The sequence below is a fragment of the Gobio gobio genome, assembly GCF_949357685.1.
Source record: "Gobio gobio genome assembly, chromosome: 16".
Taxonomy (NCBI): Eukaryota; Metazoa; Chordata; class Actinopteri; order Cypriniformes; family Gobionidae; genus Gobio; species Gobio gobio.
This window is the reverse complement of record NC_137109.1, coordinates 30,239,507-30,263,613: the sequence shown is the minus strand read 5'-3', so window position 1 is coordinate 30,263,613 and position 24,107 is coordinate 30,239,507. Positions and strand designations below refer to the sequence as shown.

Here is a 24,107-nt window from a genome sequence, read left to right as displayed (position 1 = left end):
AATTAATTGCAACTCTTGCGTCATCAGAACAGGGTGTTTAACGCACCACCATTTCCGTTTAAAAAACGTTTTGCATTTGTCTGGGCTGAACCCAACGCAGCCCATGAACGAATCGGCTGAATTAATGATTGAACCTATCAAACTCACTCGTTAAGACTTGCCGCCACCTACTGGCTGCTTTAGCTCCATTTTTAAACGTATACTTTCATTGATTCCATAATTTCATATTTCTATATTTACATTTTTTTATATTTAAAACATTAATATCATAACAGTTTTTATGCAATTGTAATTACAGTGTAATCCTCTGCATTTATCTCCTCTGAATTTATCGATTCAAATTAAGAACTTGAAATATGATGATGTGCATTTTAATAAGGTTTGAAAAAATTGCTACGGAAATCAGTTTATAGGGGGGAAATATCAACTCTTAATAGAAAAGTTTGCTTCTTTTGCTGTCAACATTGTTTTTGGAAGTTAGCCTACATCAAAAATATGTGGGGGTACGACAGGTGCTTCTTCTGGGCACGTATCTACACTGCATGGCATGAGATACATGTCTTTTTACAGTCTATGGTCTGGCATAGGCCCTAGGATTCACAAGATGTTTAGTCACTAAGTGCATTATACTGTTGGTTGCATCATCAGTTCCTCTCTAGACTAGTGTTTGTATGGTAGGGATATAGCTGTTGGCCCCCAGTTGTAGTTTGCTCATAATGAGCTTTTCCATGCACTTCATCACAACAATATGTTTGTGTTGTTTTCATTATATGCACTTATGCGGCAATTGCCAACAAAACCGACATTTGATGCAGTTTCGACTCATGACCGGGAACAAACAAACACTCTTGCGGCTCCGGAAAAACAAACTCCATCCACCGTTTGCTTAACGCTATTTGGGAAGCTGAACAAGGTTATCTTTCCCTTACAAGCAGAAACACACTTCTTAAGTGACATTGTTGATTTTGTGGTCTAAAACAAAATGACAGCGATGCCGACGGCTCCCGTAACCCGAACAAAGCTCGTTGATGGGCATGCTCTTGCTCTCGCTCTGGTTGATGTGCGCATGCGCTCATCCGGGAGAAGCGCTCATACAACCAATTCCGCCCTTTATGAAGTCATACAGGGCCATACTTGAAAAAAACCTTCCGAAACGTATTCGAAGGAGTGTATTTGACACAGAAATACTTAATTTTTTGTGCATTTTGGTCATGTTTAGCATGAGAATCCAACTCTTCAACAGTGTAAATAAGTCAGAATGCATGAAGAAATAGCATTAGACACCCGATCCCCCCCGTCCCCACCTGTGGCCTTATTGACATTTATTTGCTTAAAGACCTTATTAATGGATTTAGGGTCAAAGCAGGTTCTCATTTCGGCAGCACACCAGTTCGAGAACACTTTCACTTAAAGGTGAAAGTCTCACTGAAGGGGCTCTCCAGAGTGCTCGGACACCATTGGCTATTGCCATACTATTCCTTGTTAACACAGAAAAACCAAGTTAAGATTAATTGAATTGAGTTGGGCACTTGGTTTCAAAGGAAGAGAAGTAAATAGGTTGCTTTTAAAAGTTGACCTATAGCTTCTGACTGAATAATTAACTATAGTTGAGAAAAAACCCCAAATGCTTTGACTTTGACCCACAAGTCATTTTAAAGGCTATTTTTCACTAAGGTTTAATTTTATTACCACCAAAACATCTAATTAATCGATGAATCTTCAAAACAATCAACCGATTACCAAAATAAACATTAGTTACAGCCCTAGATTAGTTAAATAATTTCAAAATGCACCTGCATTGTTTTACATTTTGTTTACAAATTGTCCAGGCATATATTTTATCATTGATTTTGTCACATCCCTAATAACCCCATCATTTTCCAACAAAATTGTGACCAGTGAAAATGCTGAGTGAAAAAGCATTTTGGCAAAGTGGCTGGTGAAAAAATGATAATAATGTCAAGCCCTGGACAGACAGACAGACAGATGATAGACACATAAGAATTTACTTTGCACTTGCCCATCTCATTGTTGGGCAAATATATAACGTGCTTGCAATCTAAACAGGAACCACGTGGTGGTGCTATAACAAAATCTATCAACAAGCTTTACTCTGTGAGTAAAGGGGTTATTCAGTACTTTTGGTAAAATGCATTTTATCCCAGTCCAGAAATAAACACATAGTATTATTAATGATTCAAGAAGTCTATGTATTTGCAATACCACTGACACAGTGATTCACAACATCGACATGAAATATGTTAGGTGTTTTTAATGCATGTACCAATGCGATTAAATAATACATAATAATCAATAATAACAAAATATATATTAGGGTTGAATTCAGGGTGATTGGGAGTTGGGACACTTTTTGTCATTGAGATGACTTGGGAAAATTGTCCCAATCACCCTGAATTCACCATATATATACACTCACCTAAAGGATTATTAGGAACACCTGTTCAATTTCTCATTAATGCAATTATCTAATCAACCAATCACATGGCAGTTACTTCAATGCATTTAGGGGTGTGGTCCTGGTCAAGACAATCTTCTGAACTCCAAACTGAATGTCAGAATGGGAAAGAAAGGTGATTTAAGCAATTTTGAGCGTGGCATGGTTGTTGGTGCCAGACGGGCCGGTCTGAGTATTTCACAATCTGCTCAGTTACTGGGATTTTCACGCACAATAATTTCTAGGGTTTACAAAGAATGGTGTGAAAAGGGAAAAAAATCCAGTATGCGGCAGTCCTGTGGGCGAAAACGCCTTGTTGATGCTAGAGGTCAGAGGAGAATGGGCCGACTGATTCAAGCTGATAGAAGAGCAACTTTGACTGAAATAACCACTCGTTACAACCGAAGTATGCAGCAAAGCATTTGTGATGCCACAACACGCACAACCTTGAGGCGGATGGGCTACAACAGCAGAAGACCCCACCGGGTACCACTCATCTCCACTACAAATAGGAAAAAGAGGCTACAATTTACACGAGCTCACCAAAATTGGACAGTTGAAGACTGGAAAAATGTTGCCTGGTCTGATGAGTCTCGATTTCTGTTGAGACATTCAGATGGTAGAGTCAGAATTTGGCGTAAACAGAATGAGAACATGGATCCATCATGCCTTGTTACCACTGTGCAGGCTGCTGCTGGTGGTGTAATGGTGTGGGGGATGTTTTCTTGACTCACTTTAGGCCCCTTAAAATGCCACGGCCTACCTGAGCATTATTTCTGACCATGTCCATCCCGTTATGACCACCATGTACCCATCCTCTGATGGCTACTTCCAGCAGGATAATGCACCATGTCACAAAGCTCCAATCAATTCAAATTGGTTTCTTGAACATGACAATGAGTTCACTGTACTAAAATGGCCCCCACAGTCACCAGATCTCAACCCAATAGAGCATATTTGGGATGTGGTGGAACGAGAGCTTCGTGCCCTGGATGTGCATCCCACAAATCTCCATCTACTGCAAGATGCTATCCTATCAATATGGGCCAACATTTCTAAAGAATGCTTTCAGCACCTTGTTGAATAAATGCCACGTAGAATTAAGGCAGTTCTGAAGGCGAAAGGGGGTCAAACACAGTATTAGTATGGTGTTCCTAATAATCCTTTAGTTGAATGTGTATATATATATATATATATATATATATATATATATATATATATATATATATATATATATATATATATATATATATTAGACTACATGTATTTGTATTTCATGACTCATTTGACTTTGACCTTGATTCTATGCTGGAATTTCCTTGCTTTATCCAAATATATACTGTCAAATAAAGAAGACCAAAAATATCGCTGCAGGAAATGAAATAATTAATAGCTGTTTCCTTCCTTATAACCATACTATGTCAATCACTAAAGGTCAACATTTTAAGTAAAGCATTTTCACGACTACTACTACCAACGTTAATTTCAAATGAACAAGTTTCTCAAAAGTGATACGCTTTTTGAAGATTGAATAAAAAAAGAATAGTAGGCTACTTGCCTAAAAAAAACACATTTCCCAGAAACCTTGCGTCATGACGGCACCGAGGGGCGGGGCCTGTTGTCGTAGCGGCACTTGCGTTATGAGAGTAAAATGTGTTTGACAGGAATCTGAACGAGAGGAGGGGGCGGTAGCACACGAGTGGAAATCCGCACCTTCAAGAGATCGCCATCACTTTTCCCCCCTCGTCAATCTCCAGGCGCGTGCAGTCCGTTAATCGCGGGGAGGCAAATGCGGTGAATTATTTGGAGGCTCAGCAACAGGGCACACAGAGTACAGGATGCCGCTGACTCTATCAACCCCGCGCGCGGGGAGCTCCCGCGACTAGCGCCGCGCAAAGTATCCAAAAGGAGAATGCGAATATGGAAACGATGTAACTTCACCGCCGCATTGCATATATCTCGGGGAAACAGGTTAGAAAGTAGATAGCTAAATAGGGCGCATTTCGCCGTCATACATGCAAACTTACTCATCATCAAGCTCAACTAGCCTGTAGTTGGCTGCAACAAAAGGAACAGCTGCTCGACAGTGTCTTCAGATACCAAAGAAGACAGAAGAATTAAAGATGTTACGGAGGAGGCTCAACCAATTGGTATGTATGGCACTGTAGTGTTACTTTAAACGCAGGCAGCTAACGAAGATGTAACTAATGATCAATCCGAGTCTGACAACAGGGCGCATGTCAATGAAACATCTCAAATGGTGCATTTATTTAAAAACTAGCTATGGAGCCACCCAGCTGAAAGCGCTGGTCTGGCTAACCTCAAAGAGTTTTTCAACACCACCAAAGCTGTAATTACTTGAGGTATGCAGGCAACTTCCTGGTAACATGGACCAGCTGTTGCTAAGTGAAGCGTTTTTAACATCGATTCAAAACATTTTTTTTGTGAAGTTGACGGTTCTTTCAAAGGCTTTTGGTTTGGCTATAGGGTTAGGACATGCATCTAGGTTTGAGAGACTGGCGTCGCCTCTGCTGTGGTGAAGATAATCGTTTTAGACAGCGCGTATAAATGTGTCCTGCCAATATTTTTTTTTTTTTTTTTTTTTTAAGTTGAGCTGCATTCCTGATAGTGTTAATCAAATAATACTGCTCAGTCTTGCAAGCTAAGCCCTTTACGTGTTGTACTTGAATCCAATAATTAATTTCCTAATGCCCTTCGTTGCTGTCGCAACCTTTTAGATGGTAACTTTATTTGGGCACGTGATGCAGTAATTCTGCTCTTACCACATAATTGCAGAGCATCAGGGCAGTGCTGGAGGAGCTCTTGAAGTTTAATGCTGGGTTTAAGATGAAGCCTTTTTAGTCAAAGCTGTTTTAGGCTGTGGTGGGAGTTCTTGCAAATTTCTCTCTTTTTGTGCCTCAATTATTGTTGTAATTCACCATCACTGTGCATTCCATATCCTTAAAGTAATCAAAATGGACAATTCTTGTGTTTTTTTTATAATGAAACATTGCAGTATTTATTATAATTGATTTATCTGTGCGCATTACTATTTTGTTAAAATTGATGTGCCCAAATAATCTTTAATCAAACCAGCTTCCCATCCCTCTTCTTTTTCTCTGATGCTGTTCACTTGCACAAGGACAGGACAACCTGTCACAATGATCCAATCAATTCCCCATGTACATAATCAAGTCCCACCCTACATTTTGTCTTGTTCGAGAAGGTATACATTCATACCTGAGGTTTCATTCAGGTATACGTCACAATAGGGAAGAGAAGACTATCGCAAATTCTGTTTCAGGCCGACTTTAATGGGGCCACCCAAACTAAACATTTATTCACTCACTCAATCATGTCAGTCCAAAACTATATGACTTTTTCTTCTATGAAATAAAGTTGTCATTTCATTTTATGAAGATAAAAATATGCAGTGAAAGTTTCCATTGAAGAAAGAAATTCATCTAGGTTTGGAACAACATGAGGATGATTAAATGATTGCACTGTTTTCATTTTGGATGCACTGTCCCTTTAATTTGGTATTGTAATTTATTATTTATTTATTATTGTAATGTTTCAATTATATTCTCTCAATTGGGATAATTTCTGGGTCAGTGTGAACAATCCACATCCTTGCTTGCTTAGTCTTTTTCTATTTACATAAATAGCCACTTTTCAGACAGCGTGCGAATGCTGAATTGATCTCTCCTTCGCGTCTTTTTGCGCTTGAACGGACATATTTATTCACACAAAATTACATCCAAAAATGCAGGTCTCTGTGAGTATCCTAGTAATAGTAACATAGTCTGTTATATCTTAAGTGATAGGGGTGTAACGGTACATAAAACTGACGATTCGGTACGTACCTCGGTTTTGAAGTCACGGTTCGGGATGGGTTCGGTACAGCATTTTTACAAAATTGCTTTAAAAGTTTTAATTTATTTTTATTAAACAGTGGTTTACTGAAGAAAAAGCGTCTGTCCTTAAATTAATCAAATTATAACTAAACGTTTATTGGAGATATTGCTGTAAACTATATAAGGAGCCCTTACTTGCACATTAATATTAAAGGTTAACAACAGAGCCCAAACTATTAGCCTAAATTCATTTGCTATGTATTTTTAGGTATAGTCAACACTCAAATAAAACAGTATGCATGAGGTAAATGTGATGCTGCATGACATTGTTTAGTTTACAAGCAGTTATAATGAGGTCCATCCGCGGTTGAAACACTGAGCGATTACACCACATATGATATGTGACAGTAAGTTGTAATGTATCCTCATCATACCTTCAGATGTTCATTCATGTTTATTCTTTAGGAAGAGATGATCGATCCCGTTCACAGATGATCGTGTTGACGTGCATGCGTCGCGCAGCCGCTTGAACTGTGATCACTGATCACTCACGCCACATTAAAGAGCGTCAAAACGGCATGTATCGTTTGAATTTCGTGATAAAATGGACTGAATACTTAATATGTTCATGTGGGAACTCAGATTGAAGTGTGTTCCACGCTTAAAACAAGCTGACTGTTAACTGTTAAAGATTGCTTTCGGAAAACGTTCGGTACACGAGTGCACCGAACCGAAAGACCTGTACTGAAACGGTTCGGTACGAATACGTGTACCGTTACACCCCGATTAAGTGAACATAAACAGTTGAGAAATGCAGTGCTGTTTTACATTTGATTATTAATTTTCTCTACCTGGAAATGAGTGTAAGACTTACCTGAAAAACATCATAAACAATGTTTATTTTATTTGTATGTTTGTTCTATTGTAAATGTGCTATTGCTCGTAATTTGATTATTTGGTCTTTATTTTATTATTATTTTATTACTGACCATTTTCTTGTCTTTAGCAATATTTGAAATTTGAGTTAGGCTAGTAGTTTTTGGTGTCATAACCTTAGTTGTTACGGAGTGTCTATTTACACTAAGTGCAAATAGCGGGCCTTGTTGGCAATCCATTTAATAATTTTAATGCATATAATTATTTACTCTATTATTATTGCATCCTGTTAATGTACAACAATACTGAGGTGCAAATACTATGTATCTACCAAAATAAAGTATAAATAGTATCTGATTACTATTTACACATATTGCAAAGAACTGCTACTTTTACATTGTGTAAATAGAATATATCGCTATTTTTACTTGGTGTAAATAGCCGCTGCCTATTTATTAAAGGGTTAGTTCACCCAAAAATGATAATTCTGTCATTGATTACTTACCCTCATGTCTTTCGACACCCGTAAGACCTCCGTTCATCTTCGGAACACAAATTAAGATATTTTAGTTGAAATCCGATGGCTCAGAAAGGCTTCCATTGGCACAATGCACTTTACACTCTCAAAACCCATAAAATGTACTAAAGACGTCGTTACAAAGTCCATCTCACTACAGTGGTTCTACAATAGCTTTATAAAGCGACGAGAATAGTTTTTGTGCGCAAAAAAACCTAAATAACGTCTTTATAGTGATGACCGATTTCAAAACAATGCATCATGAAGCTTCGAAGCGTTATGAATCAGTGAGTCGATTCAGCGGTTTGAATCGCCAAAGTCACGTCATTTCAGCAGTTTGGCGGTTTGACACGCGATCCGAACGGATCCGAATCATGACAATCGAGGCCTTTCTGAGCCATCGGATTTCAACTAAAATACGGTATCTTCATTTGTGTTCCGAAGATGAACGGAGGTCTTACGGGTGTCAAACGACATGAGGGTAAGTAATTAATGACAGAATTTTAATTTTTGAGTGAACTAACCCTTTAAGTTATTGGGTCAAAAACAATGAAGACAATAACTTGGCCTATTTTATTCATTTATTGATCTGTTGCTGCTACTTCCCTTTCATTGCTACTTAAGTGAGCAGCTACAACAAGCACATTCACATGTATGTTTTTGGTGGGTTCAAATTTTCTTTAGCATCCCACCACAAGCAATTTGCGCATTGTGCATTTTAAGCATTTTTGCACATCCGTACGGGTCAGTAACATAGCTCTGGCACTGACACTAGATTTTTCTTTTATGATGAGCTGCTTTACTATCTCGTCTCTTTTTATAGTGTTACTCTCCAATAACTTGTTGGTGCCATTTAGGCTAAATTGTGCTGCTGGCAGCATGAGGGCTATAGATACCAGCAGTAATAGACTGATATAATGATAGCATGCTCTGATATTCCCACAGGTCTTGTAATATTACTGAAGTCAGCATATTCCCTGGCCCTGCTATAGTGTTTGCTTCAAGTATCTTTTTGTATGGCTCATAAATAACGTTTGCGTGGCCTGTAGTCAACAGTATTGTTATTGCAGTTATTCAATAGCTGTCCATGTTATCTGGGAAGGGCGTCTTCAATTTGGAAATCAAAGTTTTCATGAGCTGTATTGGTGGGAATCTTCTAACTCTGCATTCTTGGGAAAGTCATTAAAAATAGTGTTTGGAGGGTGGTGTTGAGACCTGTTTTGGGAAAATCCTGTTGGTTCTAGTTCTCTGACAGGAATGCAAAATCTTGGTCCTTATGATGTTTTCTGATAGTGGCCTGTTGTGTCCTGGCTGGTGGTCTGGAGGAAATGTGATAGCATTCAAGTTCGAATCTTTTTTTGCAAAAATATGAATACAATGTAAACACATTCAGACAGTTGCATTGTTCACTTGTTGAGTACTGGTGCATTTTTTGCAGCATGATAGGGCTGCACAATATTGGTTAAACTGATAAAACGATTATTTTGCTCAAATTATAATTGCGATTATTAATCACAATTATTCTCACTTGAGAAATTTCTTTACATTTCATCAGAATTCTTTCACGTGAGCACAAATCACTTAAACTGCAATTCATCGACTGGCCGCTAGAGACAGGCTCCAGAATGTTAAAATGCCCAACTTTACAGCAGAAAAAAAGACGGTTACAGCTTGGTAAAACTGTGGTTTTGGTCTATACGGCTACGTTTGCCCTTCATGACAACTGTGAGGAGGGAGGGGGGAGTGATTATTTTTTTTTACTCATATCTATACATTATATAAAGCCTTAAAGTTCTGCATAATTAAGGGAGTGGCCACTTTGAGTGACAGGTGGATAGCCATTTGTCTGCTGTCTGTTAGTCATCGCGTCACCTCAGCTCCACCCACGTCCTGCATCTTTGCCCATTTTCTGTTATCTGGGAGTGACATGCGGTGCCAAGATGGCAACGACCAGCTCGTCCCTACTTTACGCTTCAAAACTGCTCTTCAGAATCCTATTGGTGACGTCACGGACACTACGTCAGGAATGTTCACCAGATGACTTGAATAGCTATATTTGGAAATAATCATTCTAGAATGAGTGGGGTGATTTTGTTGTGGAGTGAAAAATAAGTACACTTAAATTTCGGTGATCACTTTTGCATTTACTCTTTACAAGAACTAACACAGACCTTTTTCAGTAACCATAAATTGAAGAGTTCTCCACATTCCCACTTTTTTGACCAATTTAGTGTAAAATAATATTTTTTTTATTCTGATTATTACAATATATTACACAAAATAAGAAATATAACATTGTAACTGTTGTTCTGTATAAGAAATTCAAGTATTTGAAAATAGATCAGAGGGAAACATCTTGGAACGCTGCTTTCTGGAAGGACCTCATAAAAATAATCCCAAATAAGTTTTTTTGTTTAGGGCTCAATAAAAATTAGAAAGAAAAAAAACTAAGGCGCTTCTTCTAGCACAAAAAAGCCATTGTTGTTGTTTTGGCAGCCATATTTTTTATAAAAATAATGTAATCGTATAGTACAACTGTAAAATTATAATACTAATATTTCCTCCTTAATTTCCTGATTTTGATGAGTTGCCGGCCGGCAAATAGATGTATGCGCTGAAACTCGGCACTTTGCATGCATGCAGTTTATGGTTCGGTGAAGCACTGTATCACAGGCTGCATGTGTGTGGATTAGCAGTGCTTTTCTGGAGCTGATAGCACATATATTTATTTAAATAAATCGCAGTATGCCTGGCTTGACAATCGCACTAAGCCATATCATGAGATCGATTTTATTTGCATATATTGTGCAGCCCTAGTTTGTTACCAATGCAAGATAGCATAAATGATTGAGCAATCTGAGTTTATTTGTTTCAGTTAGACTTTAGAGTAGCTATTGACACATCTACTGCACATCAGGCCCTGTCTGACAGGATTTCGTTATGTTATGTGCTGTCACTTTTCTCTCGGAGCATTTATAGCAGGTCCTTCCTCTTCAGTAGTTAAAGGTGAAGTCGGAGAGCTTCCTTTGGTGCATATGATGCTCTCTTAGGAAAGACTTTGCCTCTTTGAAGCAAACCCCTGAGGAGATCTGAAGATGGAGCTGTGTAGATGTTATTAACCGTGGCTTAGCCAAAGAACACTGCTAATGCTTGTGTGAGGGTCCTTTTTCTCTACTCTCTGTAGGTTTTCACCATCTGCAATCATTTATGTAATCATTTTTGCAATATTGTGAAACATCTGTGAGATGTTTCGTTTTCTCTTTATACTATATTTTTCATTTTATTCTTGGGCTTTTTTTGTTTTGGAAACCACATGAAAAATGTGTGTGGGAGAATGTGAGCTACAGGGAAATAACCTGAACCCGGATTCAAACTCTGGTGACTTGTACTTTCAATTGGCTGCATTTTCCAGTTATCTTTTTTTTCTTTTTTGTGCTGTTTTTCCTCCAGATTAAAGTTGTGATGAAATAGAAGTAGCAACAGATATTTTCTACTGGGATGTGACGTACATACAAGTGAAATAGATTATCGAAAAAGTAAGAAAAAATGTAAGATGAGGGGTGGGGTTTAAGCAAACCAAATTGTTGTCATTAGAAGATCAAGTTATGAGATTTTAGTAACGCTTTAGTTTAGGGTCCAATTCTTGCAGTACATATCAATGCCTTATTCTGCAATATGACCATATTCTATATCCCGCCAATGCCTAAACTTAACAACTGCCCTACTAACTATTAATAAGCAGTAATTAGGAGTTTACTGAGGCAGAAGTAATAGTTCATAGTTGGTTAAAAGTGAGATTTGGACTCTAATCTAAAGTATGACTGAGATTTTAAAGGTAAAAAACAACAACAACCTATGTGTGGATGAATTGTTCACAATAGATCTATTACACACATTCACAAAATAAATAAGTTGAATTTTTATTTCATGCATTTCATTTCACTTAAAAACCAACCAGTTTCCCATGCAAGTCCCACAGAATTCTGGCATACTGAAAACTTGATGCATGTGCATCATAAGCACAACGTGCTGTCTAGATTTTTTCCCCTCTGTATAAAGGTAATGTAGAGTACCTTAAAATGAAAGGGCGTCCCATCACTATTAAGAACTGCGGAGATGATTTGCATGAATTTGTATGGTTTTGAACCCAGCAGGGGCTTTCTGTTTGCCTTGTGATTGGCTGTCTTGTCTGTGCTTTGTCCGAGTAGCCAGGCTTACTGTCACGCAAGGACTGCTCAGTCCTGCTCCACTCCTCTGCCTCCACTGTGGTGTGTCCTAGCTGCTAATCAGTCGTGCCGTCTGGCTGTGCCTGCAAAGGCGGTTTTTTGGGTGTCCGGATGGTGCAGGAGTGCATCATAAACAGAAGTCACCAGCCTCAGGGAACCTGGTGTGCAGGTTTGTTGGAAAGCAGCTGCTGTCAGGCGGCTCTCCCAACACTCATGCAAGTGCTCTGTGAGGAGATGCGGCTCTGTGTGTGAAGTGTCAAATGCCCATCTTGATGAGGTGTTACCGTAATCCCAGTCTATTATGTCTCTAGTGAATGTAAACGAGTGGAAAATCAGGTGTGTGCTGATCGTCAATCTGTGCATAAAGTCTTGCAGTTTCAAATTAGGGTTGGGAATCGAGAACCGGTTCCATTTTAGAACCAGTTCCAAAGAATTGTGGATTCAATAGGACATGTGTATTTCGACACCGTTTATTGATTTGTGTTTGTGATTTGAAACTATTCAAGCACAAGAAGATGCGAAAGAACTGCGCACTAGGGATGCTCCGTCACTAAATTAGGCCGATCTCACCAACCGATCACAAATTGATGACGTCAGACTTTAGCGTCACAGTTATGTGTCAAGAACATTTATACTCTCATACATTTATGTTGTATTTCTATTTCTAGTGCTTGATGTTTAGCGCTCGAGTGTTGATGGTGAGCGACTATTCCGTAGATGTTTTTTGGATTCAAAGAGGAATATACTATCTTCCCAAAATGCTTAAAAAAAAAAAAGAGAGAATCCTGGCTTACCTGCTTAACTAGGACATGGATGGGAAGGAAGGATGCAAATACTCAGCAATTGCTGAATAATATTCCTGACACAAAAATGATCCGGATTCCTGATAATTTTTGTATCAGACTCCTCATTTAGTTCATGTAGGAGTTGCAGTGTTTCTATTTGTTTTAGTCCTCAGTCACATATTGGATAATGTTTAATTACACCTTATGGGTTGTAATTATGTTCAATTTGACATTAAGTCTTGTAGGCTCTTAAATAAGCCAGAGTATCCTAACATGGATAGTGTTTTGCATAAGCCCTGTTTTTAAACACCTATTAAAATGTTAATTGTAAAATTAATATTTGTTGTGCTTATTTGATTCTCAATTAAAACAACAATATATAGCATTCCTTTAAATGAAGTCTGTGGTATTACTTATCTGGAAAAATCTAATCGGTATTGGCCGATCATGATGACAAAAATTGGTAATCGGTATCGGCTGCAAAAATCCAGAGTTCTCTTTTATATATATATTTGAAGGACTTTAACATGGCCCCCCTGCTCTCGTCAGACGGCACCCCGTTTGAATTGTGAATTTAAGATGGAATTGGCACCAACTACTGAAATCAGTATCATGACAACCAGTAACCAGTGAAGCTTACGCATCGAAACCATGCTAATTGACCTAGCGGTAAGCCCCTCCCCTCGAATGCAGATGAGCCAATTGCAGTAGCGTATCTGTTGCACGGACCGGAACTCAGACTTTAGGTTTCAGCGCCATAGTTTGATGGTGTTTATGCTACAATAATGGTAAAATGGTGCCTGGGGTACATATATGTATATCCTGGTTGTCATCCTCCCATTAAGTTACAATTAAAGTTAGTAAATCCATGCTAACGTACAAACCTAAATAGCTAACTGTTCTCATGTCATGTACAGTGTAGGTCAAAAACACATAATCGAAGGTCTACATTTCGGTGCTTCTTCATATTAAACTGGTTAAATATAAATTAATTTAATCTTACCCTGTGGTACATGAACAGTGTTGATCCTGGATGTTGTCATCTGCGATCGTGACGACTGTAACATGAGGCTTCTCTCGCATTGTGATCTGTTAACCCTCGGTTCCAAATGAATCTTGTTCCCCATATTTATTTAAAAATCTTTTATATATCCCTCCATGGCATGTTAAAGTCCCACTTGAATGCTCCTCGGCGAGAGGTGGTTCTTCTGTGTCCTAAATTTATCAAAACCAGTCAAAACCAGCCACTTAATCGCCTAGAAATGTTCCTGAGCTAGATTCTAAAGCTCTGTCTCAGACCTCCGTCGCCTGACCATCACAAACAGCCCCTAATCATCACGTCCACCTGTTGCAGGGGTAGTTAAACTGATGATAACCATGTTGATGGTGTGACGGGCTTTTGGGGATAAGTGGCGGAGGGTGAGGGGCCCACATTGGCCTGCCTGGACCAGTGATTTATTGGCCTTGTTTCATCAGGAGAGCCACGTATTGATTAGAGTCCTGCTCCGTTTTGCTGCCATTTGTCTTGTCCCTCCCGTACTGGCTGGCAGACAGAAATGCTTATGCTGACTACTTCTTCTTTCCCTCTCCCTCATTCATTCGTTCTCTCTCTCTCTCTCTCTCTCTCTCTCTCTCTCTCTCTCTCTCTCTCTCTCTCTCTCTCTCTCTCTCTCTCTCTCTCTCTCTCTCTCTCTCTCTCTCTCTCTCTCTCATTGCAATTCGGCACCCCATAATGAAAACGCAGCCAGCCGCACAAGGCTGAACTGCACATCCCATCAGCGTCAGGGTGGGTGAGAGAAAACGGTGCAGAAAGCAGACAAGGCGATGCAAGTCCATGTGCAGATCTACCTGTTGTATCCCTCCGTTACCTTCAATGTATAATAGACAGGCTTTCAGAGGCTGATTGCCACAGCGAGAGCGTTGGATCTATCTCTATCTCTAAAAGCAAGGCTGAATTCTCAGTTTGTCATTTTAAATAATTTACGTGCCTCGTTTTTAAAATTCTCCTCATAGCGTTCCTCCCTTTTCAGCTGTATATCGTCACCAGGCTTGTGGACTTGAAATGCATTCCTGTCATGATATATTTATAAAGCCTCATCCTGAGACTCCCTGTGTTGTGCCCTAGCTACCGGCAATACCCCAAGAGATCTCGCGCCACTGTGTGAAGAGAATAATGAAAAGTGTTTGTGTGAAAGGGTAACAGAAAATGCGTGTTGGTGTTTCTTGGTACTTCTGCTTCTACGTTCAAAAAAAAAAAAAAGACACTTTCTAATACCAGCTAAAGCAAAAGGACCCATTACACAGCCTTGATGCACAGTTGCACACTCGCACACACAGAGTTCCTGGTTAAATAACAGGCTGCAATGAGAACCGGATACCTGGATGCTCCGTAGCACACATTAGTTTCTTTTTGATGTTACACTTTTCTGACAGATCTAGCTTTTTCTCTGTCCCTTTAAACGCAATTTGCTGTAATTAATTGAATGGTAATTACAGCCCATGATGCTCAATGTGTAGTAAAAGATAATGGCATCAGAGCCACAAGAGCTGAGATGCAGATTTTTTTTGCATGTCAGCATTTAGATGCAAATATCCGATGTGGAATGGTAGCTAGAACGACTCCCCCTTTTCCATCACTCCTTTCTCTGTCCCTCCCCCTCCTTCCTCCTCCCATGCAAAGATGGAGACATGGTAGTACCTAAATTAACACCATGGTGCTAATGTCCCTCTTACATGCTCTATTGCTTGTATGCAATCTCTTGCACCATAGTCATTTTGTAGTGTGCTTTTATATATCTTTAATTATATTCTTATTTAAAATGTATAAATCTTTTTAATCTTATATAGGATGCGTTTCATTGAGTTAAATAACGCGCTAGCAAAGAGCTTCAGTGTGTTCATCCAGCGATTAAGCGCGCGCAGCTCAAACAGCAATGCAGGACTAATAATAACTATTATTGGGACTGTCATATTACATAACATTAATGAGAACACTATTTTAATAAATCGTTGTGATTTCATCGGGTTTAGTTGCTATTTTCAGCACTTGTTCAGGAAGAGCACATCCACACATTCTGATTAGCACACACCTGAGGCGGCGTTGGTGATGTGTTGTATTGGTCGTTATATTTGATTATTAAATAAGTAATTTAATAAATGATCAGTCACGTCGACTTTTTACAATCCTTCTAGCCCTTTATTTAGACTAAAAACCCCTCTCATTCATTTGGTGAGAAACATTGTGTTCTGAGCAGGATTTGCTGTGGGGTCAATTTGTGTAAATTGACATCCCTACTCTAAAGTGTATTCCCCTTCATATTTATGTTTTTTTTAGCACACTAAGCACACGTGACTAGGAGCATGAAGTTGTCCAGCCATAACTTCCTGTTCCACAGGAGAATAAAGAAGAGCAAATTCCGTTAATCTATTTATTGTTTTTTTCTTCTCATATTTTCGTCAAAATTAAAAAGAATATAGTTTAATACATTCTGTTGTTGTTTATCTTCATTGTTGTTTACAAAATCAGAAACATTTGTCAAGAAATAGGCCTACTTGTCTGTTATTTTGTCAAATGCTAAGCAGCATCCATGGTTGATCTTGCAGATCAAGTTGAAAAACAATCATAGCTTTCGTACTGCTCGGAACGAGGATTTTCAGAGGGAAATAGTGTTGGAACAGGACTTTTGATTGGATCAATATGGATATCCGGATACATGTATGGAATAATACACACTGTCAGGGTTTATTTTGTGTTTTAATTATTTGCTGTCTGTAAATTTTTACTGCTTATTACATGACTTCAAAAGTAGATTAGTGAATCGACTTAAGATTGATTTGTTCAAATTTATATGTTACGTGAGAAGAGAGAATGTGAAGATGGATGAGACGAGAATGACACTAGCACAGCTATACAGCAAATGAGTTGTCTGAGACAATGGATTGAAGCAGTCATTATACAAATTATTTGATTGTAGTGACACGATTGACCAAGCAGATTCACACATTAGAAGGGAGAAGAATAGAAATAATTTTAATAACATTTTCCCCATGTGGGACCTGATGAATTTTGTAGAGTAAGGGACAGTATGAAAGTGTTGTCTTGGAGTGTCATAATGTCTTTAATCATGATTAATGAATGTAATGATGCCTGTAATGTTCATAAACAAGTTCCTAGACTCACTGACAGCAAGCTGTCATCACATGTCTCTTTCTCTTTGTGCAGACAACAGCGCACTGGCTTCCTTTTGTTTTCTCTCCCTCAGCTTTTCCTTAAACTTTCACCTCTCTCACATCCCTCTGTAATCTCACATGTCTCTGCAGACTCCGTCTGAGAACTGGGCTTGAGCCAAGCAAGCGCAGACCAGTTGCATTTTCAATTGCAGTTCAGAGCAAGAACAGGCTTGTCTTCAGCAAGTTTTTGGGAACAGACATCATTTCAGTTTGGAAAAGGGAAAGGGTAAAAAGTTCTCAAGCAAAAGCAATCAGCATTGACATCACTTGCCGAAAGCCACCAGTGAAAACTGATCTTACACATCATTTAAACGTGCATCACCAAAAATTTCCAGATGCAGTTTAGGTACTTTCTTTTTTCAACTTCTGTCCTTTTTCATCTCTCTGTCAGTGAGACAATGTTAATATAGGCCAGGCCACAACACAGTGTGTCTACCGCTGCACCGCTGCTCAGACTTCTCTCACTACCAGTCTTCACTTCACTGTGTCGTGGTGCTATTAATATCCCCCTGGTGCCACCCTGTATTCTGCATGTGATGGAGAATAAAAGACTTAGGAGTCAGTACCACAAAGCATTGTGGGATCTACTATACTCGTGGTGTCTATCGTTATAAAATATGATTAATGATGGTGGTTAAGCCTTTTATTCAGGTTTATTATCAGGTAATGTGCAGAACGTACAGAAGCAGCAGCTGAAGTGCTGACAAATTGATAATTGAATCTAGCTGTGTAAATGTAGTCTTGATGTCGAAATAATGTGGGTTTTGTTTCGATTTTTGTGGGAACCTCGGCACTCCCTTGCATAACTATGGCAAAACTGTAGCCAGATAGCTTGATTGTTGAATGTTTTGCCGCGCTACTATTATAAAGCACAGAGCTGGCACAGTGAGTGCTGTCCACAACATTCATGACAGTTCAGAGACGGAGGGATCATAATTTAACATGTTTCTATACACCTTTTGATACGTTTACTTTTTTTTCTTTCAAAGAAGTGTGTGAATTTCTTATTGTGCACTGGTAAAGGCAGGCTGTCGATATTTTAAACTTGTCAGCTTGGCAACTGGCAAACATAAATTAGATTTTATCAAAATTAAGAATGACTTTCGATAGCCTTAGTAGTGTCAGTGAGAGTGGATTCAAATGTTTTATTATTTAATACTGTTGCCTGAGGTCAACTTATGACGTTTGTGTGGTTTTTACATTCAGAAACATCCATAATGAATAAGTAATAGGCTATTTTCTACCCTTGTTTTGAGCCTAGCTCCTGGAACGCTCGGTTTTTATGGGCGTGCCGTTTTGAAGACTTGGAAGTAAACGCCCACTGCTATGATTGGATAACAGTTTTGCATATTATAATGAGCTTCGACTCCCTGGTCAGTACACGTGGGGAATTGTTTTAAAAACCTGTGGAAAAATGGCAATGGAATGATTCGCCCTCAGGGCTCTCAATTTCTTTATCAAACACAAACAATGATTTATCTCACTAGCTCACTATTTAGCTCTACTCGCAATTATTTGGAATGTTATTTTTATTACTTGCCCTGTCTGATCGGTGGATATAACCGCAAACCGTGCATCACTAACACACACACAAATCAGCATGTTCAAAACTTCCGCGATTTGTATTTTTCCTTCAAATAACAAGTTAAGAGAGTAAACAACGCACATCAAGAAAGGAAGTGTTATTTCACTTTTTAAGATGGCTGGTTGGGCAGGCCGGTGATGAATTTTGGTAACCTGACTGGAAAACATATTAGCCCTGGCAGGGCTCTAGACTCATTCATCCCACTAGTTGCTCTGGTGCTACTAACTTTCTCAGTTGGTCGCAAGACTTACAATTTGGTCGCACCCTTTTTTATATTAATCATAATGACCTTGCATGTTGATGAATCGTTCTCTTGATTTATACATGCTGGTTTTGCATTTATGTAAAGATTGACGTGACTTTTTTATTCAAAATATTCACAAACTTGCTGGCTATGTCATCAACTACCTGATATTCCGATTCTCAAATACATGTGAGTAAACGTGTTTTATTGTTGAAAAATATAATCATCATGTTAGTTGATCTATAGGCCTAATGCATGATGGGCGTCGCCATGTTAGTTTGAGCCGTAGTTCAGATCTGTCAGATTCACAACACGTCAATTCATCCACTTCTCCTGAAATGCATGAAAATAAGTGGCCGTTAAAGTGGGAGATATTAAATAGAGTAAACGTAGTTACTTACACAATGTCTGATATGAATATATCACATTAATGGATTGTTATTGCCACTTCCATAGACATCACTGTGTATTTCACAAACTGTAAATGTATTGTTTTGCTAGTACTTGTGTATTTAAATGTGTCTCTAGCTCAGCGCCAGCCAAAGTACGAAAGCATTGTGCACTTGCACTAGGGATGTGACGGTGATGAAATCTTCCCACCGGTTAATCGACGTGTGACAACACCGGTAATACCGGGATCACTGGCGTGGGCTTTTAAAACACTAATTATAAACCGGAAGTAAAATGCCCACAGCCGCTCGGGCATTCATAACGGAGCGGAGCAAAGCAAAGTTTAGCTTCCAAAGGAATTAACTGAAAACGTGCCAGTGGACATGCACCGTGAATGCGGCTGTGGGCATTTTACTTTCTGTTTAGAATTAGCTCCAGTTCTGGGGCAGGTTGCTTGAACGGTGGTTTCATTAGCCTATTATTCTGAATGAAAAACAAAACAGTACAATGAAAAACACACTTAAATAGGCGCTTTTACATTTAGCTTTGAAACCAAATCTTCTGCCGTCATAAGTCGTTATGAATGAAATCTAACTCCTACTGCTAGTGTGTGGTGCGACTCCCGTTCAGCTCACGCTGTATTAAGCAGACACATTATGTTTTAATTGTAGCGTCTGTTCTCTAACTGAAATAAATTATTTTATTACTATAAAAAAAATCTTAACGACGGTGGGGGAAGTGCCGTGGTGGGCAAGTGTAACCAGTGTTGCAGACTATCGCAGCAAGCCACACCAATGCGACCATGTAACTTGCACATTATCAAAAAAGGATCGCAGTCTAGAGCCTTGCCTGGGACGTCGGGGCTTAGCGAGCCCTGGCCCATACATGTTCGAGTCTGATCCTGAATCGCAGGACAATGAACCAAATACACCTCAAATACAAAGGATACCCCAGCCTGTGACAGCATGGTAAGTTATCGTTAATTATTTTTAGTTAGACACGTACACATAATCTGTAGATATCAAATGATCTGTTACAATGCAATACTATCATATATAAAAAACATGTTTTACTCACATAAGTGTGTTGCATCATTCCTGTTGGATCCAGTATAGAATGCGCTGCATTTTGTTTTTTATTTTATTCTGTCTGCAAATCTAGTCTCTTGTTTACAAACGAATCCACAGTGAAATGAAGCGAGCAAACGCGTAATGTCTTACCCACGTGAGCTGGATCTTCATTAAAAATAAAGTTCAACCTCCTTCCTAATATTGGAACAGAAGGAAGCTTATGCAGCGACTGTGTTCTTCCACAACCAGGCACTTCACACTATTTTGTAATCTGCAATGACATGTTTATTGCTTGGAAGTTCGATCTGGTTTAGCTCCACGTAGGCCTATGTTATTTATGTATTGCATGTCATGGCGTTTCACTGCTCCCTGACGTCACAGGGAAGCAAATTTGCACATTGATCGTTTGCTAAGCCAGCTGTCAATAAAAGCTTTTCTTTGACTAACAAGGAAGTTTTCAGCTCTGAAACTTACAAGATATACTTATATTACGATGATATATCAAAAGCTCAAGGGAAAGTTGATTTCTCAAATGAAATTATAGATATAAAATGGCAAATTTTTTGTAAATCTGATTTTAAACCATGTATTATTAAGAGCGTTATACATTTGAAATTGGAATTGTGAAGCCGGTATTGATCCTTATGAATGATTTTGTTGATTTTAGGAGTTGATAAACTTAGATGTGCCCGATGAGAGCTGATGAGAACCATGTTTGGGTCTCTAAAAACATTCCCTTTTGGACTTGCTCAACTTTGCCCTGCTGTTAGCATAAGGTTATGAGCTGAGAGCAGTGAGTGGGTGTTGTATGCTTTAATACAGCATTTAAAAAGCCCCTTACACTTTACTAAGTCTCTAAATCCTAGCAGTTATTTTAATCGCTCAGTCCTTTACTTTTCTTTTAATTACTAGGTCCTTTTTCAGTGTTGCAACAGTCTTGTTCTTCTGGCAACCTCCCTAGCAAACCTCAATGTTTGGCTGCTCAGACGAAGCATCCTTGCATATTCGAGTATGCAAATTAATATGCAAAGTCAGTAGTAGACCATTTGTTTTGCCATTTGTTTGCGGTTGTAACTACAGAAGTGGGCCGGTCACATGCAGTGTCTCATCAGCACTGGGCCACGAGATCTCCTCTGACATCCACTTTCAGTAGTATTTAGAAGCTCATTGTTGACTCAGTCATTCACACACGACTTGAGCCTGTTCATCTGCTCTCAGTCTGTCACTGTCACTTTGATGCCCTGTCTCCTTGCCCTATTTTCTTACTATAGATTGCTGCTCTGAATGTCAGTGGTGCAGTATCACTGTGGATATAAACTACTTTATTTGTTGCCGTTTTCATCTGCTTGACTTGTGTTGTTGTGTAATGCAGTGAATCTGGTTCATATAGGTTTCCGGAAGGGTGACAAGCCTGAGCATTGATGGACGATCAAGGGCTGTGCCTTTCTACATAGCTGCTGAGCCTATTTGAAATGCAAAACATGCATTCACTCAATAATAAGAATGAGGAAGTGCATTGTATGGAAATCCCCTTTTAGTTGAACCAAATTGCCTTGTCAACATCTGTAGGACACACAATTAGACATCTTTTTTTTTTTATTGTTTACTCTGCCTACAAAAAGTATTCACAAGCCCTTCAGGACCTTCTGACGAGAAGCCTTAAAGGGATAGTTCACCCTGAAATGAAAATAAACACAGGTTTTACTCACCCTGCTGTTGTTCCAATGCCATATGTCCTTTCATCTTTTTCAGACCTCAAAAGGAGAAATTTTGAAAAACGTTCTGCACCCGCTCCTCCATATAATGGCAGTGAATGGAGACCAGGCTAAAACTTTACACAAAGGATACAAAAGTATCACGTAATGATACAATGAGACGTGCGCCATATATGGAAAGTGTTCAGGAGGCATACTAGGTTTTGTCCGTTCCTGGGAGGCGTGTGAGCCGCCAGCTGCCGCTCACGCTTACTATAACTCGCGCTGTTGTTGTGGTACCCATGATAAGCAGACGCACACCATTTTGAGAAATCAGGCTCAATAGAAACAAACGTGACTCTATTGAGCCTACTCTTCTATTAGGTAAATAATAAGAAATAATACTAATAATAAGATAAACCTCCTGAAGTGAATGTTGTGTACTGGTTATCATGACAAAATTAGCGAGTAAGTGTGAGCGGCTGCTAACGGCTCTCACACACTCCCAGGAATGCGCAAATCCTTATAGTATGCACTTTCCATATATGGCGCGAGTCTTATTTTATCATTACATGATACTTTTGTATGCTTTTAGTAAAGTTTTAGCCTGGTCTCCATTCACTGCCATTATGTGGAGGAGCGCGTGCAGTAGGGCTGAAACGATTCATCGAGTTACTCGATTACAAAAATTCCTCGAGGCAAAAATTCTGCCTCGAAGCCTCGTTAAATTACTATGACGCGCACGATACGCGCAGGGATCTGATTAACACGGACCGCTGTTCAATGTTCAGGAAGCTCACCATAGCGCGTGATACAGTTTGAATTTAGTTTAGATTCTAGATGCCCAGAATCACTATAGTAACTGCATGTTTTACACAGTTTATGTAAGTTGATTACCGTTCTTATAGCTGCCACACACACACACACGGCACGCGCGCAAGCCCCAAAGCCAGATCGCTTTCACTTTCGTCCTCATAAAGTTTGTCAAGTAAATGCTTTTAAAGCCTTGTCAGTTTGAACTTTGAAGCGATTGTGCACTATTCAAAAACAACAATACGGAAAACTTCTCCGTTCAGTGCTCAGCTTTTTTCTGTGACACAGAGCCGAGCCGTGTCGCATCTTTGACAACGAGCGCGCCCCGAAGGCAGACCTCTTTTCGCGTGAAGATCGCGCGCGGAGAGCTGCGCAGAAACGCAGTGTCAACGCCGTCCTGTGACTAAAGTAAAGTCACTACAGTAGCTTAGAAACTCAACCGTTAAAGGCATATATTTGTAATATAATTACAGTAATTATAAGTAATTACAAATCACAGCTTCATAATGAATAGAAACGGAATGAGTAATTCACACACACAATCACTCTCTCATTAGGCCTAATGCATCCAAATAAATGTAATGTAGGCCTACTACTGTGTTAATGTATCTGTATCTGATGTACAACAAACATAAATCTGCCCCACAGACATCAATAACTGCTGAAAGTTAACCGTTTCCTTCAAGTATTTTAAAATCACAAAGAAATGCACTTTTTGCATTTGTTGGAAAAATTCCAACTTTAATAGTAGAAAATCAGTAACACACACACACACACACACACACACGCATCCTCCTCTCTCTTGCGCCAGTCAGACCAATCGTGGCAATGCATCACATATGCTTAAACTTTTATGTAGCCACACAACAATAATTTCAGCATGCATTCACTGTATACACCGGGACGTGATGTTGTGACGCGATTTTTCGAACGGATGCTTCACCTAAAATACACCGCTATGCAAGTGATGCAAGGCAAATGCAGCGCTCTATTGAAATTGAATGTATGTATTCAGTACCAAATTGCAATGAAGCCTCACACACACACACACACACACACACACACACACACACACACACACACACACACACACACACACACACACACACACACACACACACACACACACACACACACACACACACACACACACACACACACACACACACACACACACACACAGGTTTCTAGGTTACCATAGCAAATAGGCTCCCCCAGAAATGATATATTATTTGTTAGTAGCCTAATGGTAAATGCTGCAGGTGTAGAAATCTACATAAAAGATATTTACTTTGATGTCAGGGTTAGATTACAGCATGAAACCTGTTGTGCATATTAATAAATTAAATTGCTTTTCCTCTTCAT

The 24,107-nt window shown here is 39.2% G+C and overlaps 1 protein-coding gene across 5 annotated transcripts in view; it reads left to right on the top strand.

Annotated features, from left to right (window-relative positions):
- Positions 1-4,065: 4,065 nt before the first annotated feature.
- The window catches only part of atp11c (ATPase phospholipid transporting 11C (ATP11C blood group)), a 75,637-nt gene continuing 55,595 nt past the window's right edge, over positions 4,066-24,107 (top strand). For all 5 annotated transcript variants that reach the window (XM_079839178.1, XM_079839179.1, XM_079839176.1 and 2 more), the window contains exon 1: positions 4,066-4,605. In XM_079839178.1, coding sequence (XP_079695304.1) covers positions 4,579-4,605 — 27 coding nt within the window. In that variant the 5' untranslated portion in view covers positions 4,066-4,578. The remainder of the gene's footprint in view (positions 4,606-24,107) is intronic.